Source organism: Rhincodon typus, chromosome 28, assembly GCF_021869965.1.
Source record: "Rhincodon typus isolate 14 chromosome 28, sRhiTyp1.1, whole genome shotgun sequence".
NCBI classification, from domain to species: domain Eukaryota; kingdom Metazoa; phylum Chordata; class Chondrichthyes; order Orectolobiformes; family Rhincodontidae; genus Rhincodon; species Rhincodon typus.
The window spans coordinates 40,952,637-40,961,548 of NC_063359.1; the positions used below are offsets into that span (position 1 = coordinate 40,952,637).

The 8,912-nt window shown below is 49.8% G+C and overlaps 1 protein-coding gene across 4 annotated transcripts in view; it reads left to right on the forward strand.

Annotated features, from left to right (window-relative positions):
• The window catches only part of slc2a6 (solute carrier family 2 member 6), a 45,578-nt gene that overhangs the window by 26,659 nt on the left and 10,007 nt on the right, over nt 1–8,912 (forward strand). For 3 of the 4 annotated variants that reach the window (XM_048613847.1, XM_048613849.1, XM_048613846.1), the window contains exons 3-6: nt 1,434–1,640; nt 3,082–3,181; nt 3,751–3,962; nt 6,741–6,893. In XM_048613847.1, coding sequence (XP_048469804.1) covers nt 1,434–1,640; nt 3,082–3,181; nt 3,751–3,962; nt 6,741–6,893 — 672 coding nt within the window. The remainder of the gene's footprint in view (nt 1–1,433; nt 1,641–3,081; nt 3,182–3,750; nt 3,963–6,740; nt 6,894–8,912) is intronic. The other variant, XM_048613848.1, reaches the window with a different exon arrangement.

An 8,912-nucleotide genomic window follows, 5' to 3' on the forward strand; every position in this document is an offset into this window, starting at 1 on the left:
ACACACACACACTTACACTCACACACACAGACACACGCACACAGACACACATACACACACAGACACACGCACACAGACACACACACACACAGACACACACACACACAGACACACACACACACACACGCACACATACACACACACAAACACACAGCGCTATGGGCCCCCGATCCACGGTGGTCACTGAGATGATCCTTTCGGTTTGTCAGGACTTGCTGCTCCTTGTTTCTTCTCCAGGAACATTCACCTGCTGCAGGAGGCACGGAGTCACTGGTTCACAGCTTAGAAAATCTCTGACTCACTTGCAACTGGTGAGGCGAAATAGATTGACTTCCTTCAGGCTTGAAGTGGTTATTTTTTACTGCAGTAAAAAGCACAGCACTTCCCCTTTTGGAGGTTCAAAGGCTTCTGGCTAAATCATTCCTATCCAGAAGTTGGTCAGCTGGCTTCATGCCAATCACACCAAAGTCGGTATGTAGGAGTGATAATGACATTGTCACTGGCAGAGTGATCCAGAACTCTGAGCTAATGATCTAGGGATGCGGGTTCAAATCCTACATGGCAGATGGTGAAATTAGAATGTAATAAAAATCTTGAATAAAAATTAGTTAGTCATGTAACCATTATCAATTGCTCTAAAAACCCGTTTACTTCTCTAATGTCCTTTAGGGAAGGAAACCTGCCATCCTTAGCCAGTCTGGCCTACATGTGACTCCAGACCTGTCATACAGTATAGAAATAGGCCCTTCTGCCCAACTCATCCATGCTGACCAGATTTCTCAAACTGAACAAGTTCCATTTGCCTGCATTTGGCCCATATCCCTCTAAACCGTTCCTGTTCATATACCTGTCCAGATGCCTTTTAAATGCTGTAATTGTACCAGCCTCTACCACTTCCTCTGGCAGTTCATTCCATGTACGCACCACCCTCTCCATGAAAAAGTTGCCCCTCAGGTCCCTTTAAAATCTTTCCCCTCTCACCTTAAATATATGCCCTCTAGTTTTGGACCCCCACCCTGGGGAAAAGACCGATCCATGCCCCTCAGGTCACCCTCAGCCTCCGACTCTCCAGGGTAAATAGTCTCAGCCTGTTGACTCTGAACTGCCCTCTGGGTGGTTAGGGAGTGCCAGTGGAGCACATGATGGAACCAAGAAATAACAGAAAGTGGCCATCATTCCACAGACCAATCAGGGACTTGCTGCTGGCCGAATCGCCCTTTGTACAGGCCCCCTGGCTCCAGCTTGCTTGCATTAACCTTGGGTCGGCTTTTAAAAGCTGCAGCCATCCTTGGTTTATAAAACAGTCCTTTTCCCAATTCAGTCCATGACCAAAAGTACAGATTAATAATAAGATGTGGTTGTTACACCCTCAGTGTGCTCCTGTGTGTTGTTTCTCTCTGCAGCCTGACTGTGGTTTCTCTTTACTCTTACAGTCCATCTTCACCTTGGGCGTTATATTTGGAGGGCTCACCACCATGCTCCTCAATGATCTCCTTGGACGGAAGCTGACCATCATGTTGTCCAGTGTGCCCTCCGTTTTGGGATTTGCCATCATGGGCAGTGCCCAGGTGGTATGGATGCTGGACCTGGGTCGGGCATTGACAGGGATTGCAGGGGGAATGTTATCAGGCACTGTTCCGGTAAGATGTGAAATGAGAAAGGGGCATCAAAGCCCTGAGTGGCAGAGTTAGCAAGATAGCAGACTGCTGCTGGGGAATGGAGGAGAGGGCACTGGGGGGGTGGGATGTGTGTCTTGGGGGGGTGGGGGGGGGTGGGTGTTGTTAGGGGAGGGGGGGAAAACATAAACACCAGCATGGACCTGATGGGCTGAATGGCCTGTTCCTATGCTGTAAATACCAGATTCATCCAGTCGCCATAAGGAAAGGTTGTGTTGGAAATGTTTCTTGACCCGCTGCACTCCATGTGCCGTAGGTAGACCCACAATGCCCTGTGGGAGGGAATTCTAGGATTTTGACCCCGAGACAGGTGATATATTTCCAAATCAGGATGGTAAGGAGCTCGGAGGGGAACTTGCAGGTGGTGGTATTCCCAGGTATCTGCTGCCCCTTGTCCTTCTAAATGGAGGTGGTTGTGGTTTTGAAAAGTGCTCTTCAATAGGATTCCCATCCCTTACCATGGGCTCAAGAGACAAACATCCAGAATATAAAAAGCTGAATGATGTGATGGAGCATTGGAGGAACAAGATCTAAGTGTGACCATTATCAGGAACATTTGGAGAATCAGACTGATCCCATCGTGCAGGTGAGATTAGAAGCACAAAATCTGTCCGACTCTTACAGCACAGCACTGTCAGAGGGCCAGTGCTGAGGGAGTGCCGCACTGCCAGAGGGTCAGTGCTGAGGGAGAGCCGCACTGTGGGAGGGTCAGTGCTGAGGGAGCACCACACTGTTGGAGGGTCAGTGCTGAGGGAGCGCCGCACTGTTGGAGGGTCAGTGCTGGGGGAGCGCCGCACTGTCGGAGGGTCAGTGCTGAGGGAGCACCGCAGTGTCGGAGGGTCAGTGCTGAGGGAGCGCCCCACTGTCGGAGGGTCAGTGCTGAGGGAGCGCCGCACAGTCGGAGGGTCAGTGCTGAGGAAGCGTCGCACTGTCAGAGGGTCAGTGCTGAGGGAGTGCCGCACTGTCGGAAGGTCAGGGCTGAGGGAGTGCCGCGCTGTCGCAGGGTCAGTGCTGAGAAGAGTGCCGTGCTGTTGGAGGCTCAGTGCTGAGGGAGCGCCGCACTGTCGGAGGGTCAGGGCTGAGGGAGTGCCGTGCTGTCACAGGGTCAGTGCTGAGGGAGTGCCGCGCTGTCGCAGGGTCAGTGCTGAGGGAGCGCCGCACTGTCAGAGGGTCAGTAGTGAGGTAGCGATGAATATGTCACCCCCAAGTCCCAGGGAACCCCCAGAACTCTCAGTGTGAGTAAGTTGAAGGTGGTGCAGGTGTATGTGGGATCTCCCAGTGTGCTGTGTTGCCAATCCCAGCAGCAGGATGGACCTGCAGCTCTGGGTTTGCACGGATACAGGAGACAGGTCCTGGCCATGTCACTGTCCAGCATGTACTGAAGAGTTTCATTCCTGTCCTGCAGATATACATTGCGGAGATCTCCGTGGCCAAGATAAGAGGGAGAATGGGAGTTGGACCCCAGATCATGCTTGTGCTTGGAACACTACTACTGTACGCACTGGGTGAGGAATTCCACAGATTGGGAATCTGCTTGTTGCAGTCCAATTCTGTACAACAGCAATGAGGAAGATCTTTCCCTGCTGTAGCCAGGAGCTCCGCTCTGAGGCCTGGCCTGGCCAGGGACTGACCATCACATTGGCCTGTCAGTACACATTGGAACACAGGAGCAGGAGTGAGCCATTTGGCCCTTCAAGCCAGCTCCGCAACTCAATATGGTCACGGCTGGTCATCATCAAGTGACCAAAGGGGTTGAGGATCAATGAGAAATCATTCCGTCCTATTCCAGTGAGATTCCCAGTTAGCCCTGGGATGGAGAATACTGGAACATCTTCCAGAAAAGCTCCAGGCTGCAACACCCTTGTAACAACTGTGTGTTACCACAGCAACATGGGGTCAGTGTCACAAAGCAGCACAATCTGAGTGAATGGGAAAAGGGCTAATCCATTGGGATTGGAGAGAATGTGGAGGGAGTGGTTTTATGGTCCAAGTCAGTTCAATTCGTGGGGATTATTGGGGGAAGACGTTGGTGATTGAAGAGTCAATTTAACACAGAATCCTTGTCATCCATTAGGCCTGGTCCTCTCCTGGCGATGGCTAGCTATTGTTGGTGCCTTTATCCCCACCCTCATGATCACTCTCATGTACTTCATGCCGGAATCTCCTCGTTATTTAATCTCCAAACACCGCTACAGTGAAGCGATGGAGGCACTCGCTTGGCTTCGTGGTCCTGAGGCCAATTACCGACTCGAGTATACAGAGATCGAGGACTCGCTCAGCAGCTCTGTAAGTTGTTGTTGTCTTCACCTTACACTGAAATGTCATTGGCTGCTTTACTGGCTCTTCCCACTTTCATGCATTGGGTTCCACTTAGGACACGGTATCCATGGAGACCAGCTGCCCTCTGGTACCAACTCCAAGTGTGGGTCTGGCTCAGCGGCTGTCACTCAGTGAGGGCTCACCCTCACCCTCACCCTCACCCTCACCCTCACCCTCACCCTCACCCTCACCCACACCCACATCCTCACCCTCACCCACACCCACATCCTCACACAGCAGGGGGCGTCACACACCAGTCCTGAGCCAATGGCAGGAATCTCTGTTGCTTTAAACCAATGAACATTCTCAGGTCAGAAGGTCAGCGGTCAGGCCTAGCTCCAGAGATAGAAATGTAACATCCAAACTCACTCCATCACCACCCTACCGAGGGAGCGCCGCGCTGTCGGAGGGTCAGTGCCGAGGGAGCGCCGTGCTGTCGGAGGGTCAGTGCTGAGGGAGCGCCGCGCTGTCGGAGGGTCAGTGCCGAGGGAGCGCGGCGCTGTCGGAGGGTCAGTGCTGAGGGAGCGCCGCACTGTCGAAGGGTCAGTGCTGAGGGAGTGCCGCACTGTCGGAGGGTCAGTGCTGAGGGAGTGCTGCACCTGCAGTCAGAGCCAATGACCTATCACCAACTTTCCTGATGAACATACATCAGGAACTGAAATAAAATGCTGTTTGTTGGATCTTGCTATGCCTACGTTACAACTGCGTTTCCAACATTACAAACGTTCCCAGGGTTACAGCATGTAAACATATACATTCACTCAACTTCAACTTCACTATTCCTTTGAACCTTGTTTCATAGACTAGAATCATAGAAGCCTACAATATTGAAACAGGCCATTCTGCAGCGCAGTAGCTAGGTGGTTAGCACTGCTGCCTCACAGCACCAGGGACCTGGGTTCGATTCTACCCTGAGGCAAATGTCTGCGTGGAGTTTGCACATTCTCCCCTTATCTGCATAAGTTTCCACTGATGCTCCAGTTTCCTCCCACAGCCCAAAAACATGCAGGTTAGGTTGTTTGGCCATGCTAAATTGCTAATTGTGTCCAGGGACATGCAGGCTGGGTGCATTAGCAGTATGGAAATACAGGGGTAGGGTGGGGTGGGGTAGGGTGGGGTGGGGTGGGGTGGGGTGGGGTGGGGGCATGAGTCTGGGTGGGATGCTCTTTGAATGGTTGATGTGGACTTGTTGGGCTGAATGGACTGTTTCCATACTGTAGAGATTCTACGATTCATATCGAAAGGAGCAGGAGTAAGCCATTTGGCCCTTGAGCCTGCTCCCCCATTCAGTCTGATCATAGAGATCAATACCCCAACCCTGCCCTCCCCACAATCACTTTCAGTGTCAGAGAATTCCACAGGCTCTCCACACTCTGGCTGAAGACATTTCTCCTGTTAGGTCGAAAAGGTTTATCCCTTATCCTTAAACTATGACCCAAATTCTGGATTCTCCCACCATCAGGAACATCCTTCCTGCATCTAATCTGTCAGGTGTGCACCTGTCAGAATTTTACAGGTTTCTATGAGATTCCCCCTTATTGTTCTAAACTGCAGTGAATACAATCCTAACAACTCAATCTCTCCTCTTACGTCAGTGTTGCCATCCGAAGAATCAATTTGGTAAATCTTCACTACACTCTCTCTACAGTACAGCAAAAATATCCTTTCTCAGATAAGGAGACAAAACTGATACAATACTCCAGGCGTGGCCTCACCAACGCTCTGTATAACTGCAGCAAGACATCTTTGTTCCTGTACTCGAATCCTCTCTCTATGAAGACCAACACACAATTAGCCTTCTTCACTGCCTGCTGCACCTGCACACTTACTTTCGGCAGTCAACGTTTCAGGTATTACCCTTCAGCAGGACAGTCCTGAAGAAGGATAATACCCAAAACATTGACTGCTCCTTTCCTCCAGATGCTGCCTGGCTTGCTGTGTTTTTCCAGCCTCCTGTTTGTCCACCTTGGATTCCAGATTCTGCAGTTTTTTTTGTCCCTTACTTTCAGTGCCTAGTGCATGAGGACACCCAAATCCCGTTGAACATTCCCCTCTCTCAATTTACAGACAATAAATCTGCCCTCTTGCTACTGCCACTGAAATGATAACCTCTCATTTATCCACATTACAGTGTATTTGCCATGGATTTTTCCCACTCACTCATCCTGTCCAAGTCACACTGTAGTATCTCTGCATCCTCCTTACAGCTCACCATCCAACCCAGCTTTGTGTCATCTGCAAACTTGGAGACATTACATTTAGTTCCCTCATTTAAATCGTTAACATATATTGTGAATAGCTGGGGTCCTAGCACTGATTTCTGTGGTACCCCACTGGTCAATGCCTGTCATTCAGTTAAAGACCCATTCATTCCAAATTGTTGTTTCCTGTCTGCTAACCAGTTTTGTGTCCATCTCAGTACACTACCCCCGATTCCGTGAAGGTGTTAGTCTCTTATATGGGACCTTATCAGAAAGCCTTTGAACGTTCAAATAAAACATATCCATTAGCTCCCTCTCATCAACTCTACTCATTGCATTCTCAAAGACTCCCAATAGCTTTGTCAAGTATGATTTCTCTTCCACAAAACCGCACTGACTCTGTCTGATTCGACCAGTTTTCTGCCATAAAACCCTTGCCAATGAACTCGAACATACTGCATCAGCTGTAAATGGTGAGAGGGTGCTCTCTGGTAGAATTGCAGGTTCTTTTGCAGAGTGAGATTGTAACTCTATCACCACACAGGTCAGTCGGTTTTCATGTTCTGAATTAAGTCAACGCCACATCTACAAGCCCATGCTGATTTCAGTCTTCATGAGGGTCTTCCAGCAGCTCAGTGGAATCACAGTTGTCCTTGTCAACATGCAGATTATCTTTGACAGTACCCCTGTCATTCTGGTAAGTAGCAGCCAAACAGCCGACTCTCATTCAAATACCACACATAGGCATTTCTTAGCTTGCAGCCTCCTGGCAGCTTCAAGACTTATTGTCCATCCCAAGTGCCTTGTGCGAGTGATGCCAGGCACCACTTTGAACCAATGACTGGCATCTTTCAGGTGAGATTGATAGCAAAACTGGAATCAAAGGATATCAGGGACAAGCGCTCCAGTGGTTAGAGTCATACCTGACACATAGAAAGATGGTCGTGATTGTGGGAGGTCAGTCACCTCAGCTCCAGGACATCTCTGCAGGAGTTCCTCAGGGTAGTGTCCTAGGCCCAACCATCTTCAGCTGCTTCATCAGTGACCTTCCCTCCATCATAAAGTCAGAAATGGGGATGTTCACCAATAATTGCACAATGTTTAGCACCATTCACAACTCCTCAGATACTGAAGCAGTCCATGTTCACATGCAACAAGATCCAGACAATATCTAGGCTTGGGCTGACATGTGGCAAGTAACATTCGTGCCACACAAATGCCAGGCTATGACCATCACCAATAAGTGACAATCTAATCACTGCCCTTTGGCATTCAATGGTGTTACCATCACTGAATCCCCCACTATCAATATCCTGGAGTTATCATTGACCAGAAACTCAACTAGACTCAACAAAGAAACACAGTTGCCACAACAGCAGGTCAGAAGCTAGGAATACTGCGGCAAGTAACTCATCTCCTGACTCCTCAAAGCCCGTCCACCATCTACAAGGCACAAGTCAGGAGTGTGATGGAATACTCCCCAGTTGTCTGGATGAGTGCAGCCCCAACAACACTGAAGAAGCTTCACACCATCCAGGACAAAGCAGCCCCCACTTGATTGGCACCACATCCACAAACATCCACTCCCTCCATCACCGACGCTCAGTAGCAGCAGTGTGTACGATCTACAAGATGCACTGCAGAAATTCACAAAAGATCCTCAGACAGCACCTTTCAAACCCTAGTAAAGTCAGCAGCTTTCCCTTCCCAAAGGACAGCAGTCTCCCAGCTGGATTTTTATGACCGTCCAACAGCTTTGAGGTGACTTCTACCACTTCCCAGATCTTTAATTTTCAAACTCTGGAACAGTCCAGAATGGGATTTGAACCAGCCCAATGATGTAACCTCGACATTGTAGTACAGAAAGTATCCAAACTGAGATACTGTCATCACTGTGCACTGACCCACTGGGAGGAGATGCTGTATCCAATATAGACCCAGCTCCCTGGACACATCCAAACCCACATCGAGTTACCCAGAATAGGAATGCTGCAGCTTTCATCCTTCACCTCTGAGATACCAACTGAGCTGGGAGCAGTGAAATTATAAATCATTGTCATCCTGCTCCATCATTCAATAAACCACAGATGGTCTATTTGTAACTTCAAATCCATATTCCCATTTGTTCCCCATAACCTTTCACCCCCTTATCAAGAAACTATCCACCTCTGCCAGAATCTCTCAATATGCCTGTGGGTTAGAGAATTTTGGGGATATCTCTACCTTCTCACTCTCTGGTATCTCTCTACCTGACACACACACTCTACCCCACCCTCCCTCTCTCTCTCCCCCCACCCTCCCTGTCTCTCACTCTCTCTCTCCCTCACACCCTCCCTCTCTCTCTCCCTCACACACTCCCTCTCTCTCTCTATCTCCCCCACCCTCCCTCTCTCTCTCTCTCTCTCAGTGTCTCTTTCTTTAAGTCTCTGTCTCCCTCGCACTCTGTTCCTCTGCCTCTCCTGTTCTTTACCAATCTCTGTCTCTCTCTCTCTGACTCTCACTCTCTCAGCCTCATCTTCGCTCTGTTTCTCTCACTCTCTCTCCAGTCTTTCTCTCTCCCCATATCTCTCTCTCCCTCCCCTCTCCCCCGCAACATCTCTCTCTCTACGCCTCCTCTTTCTCTCCCCCACCATCTCTCCCCACAGTATCACTCTCTCCACCATCTCTCCCCGTCATTTCCATGCCCACCCCAACATCTCCCTCTCCCCCCCACCAT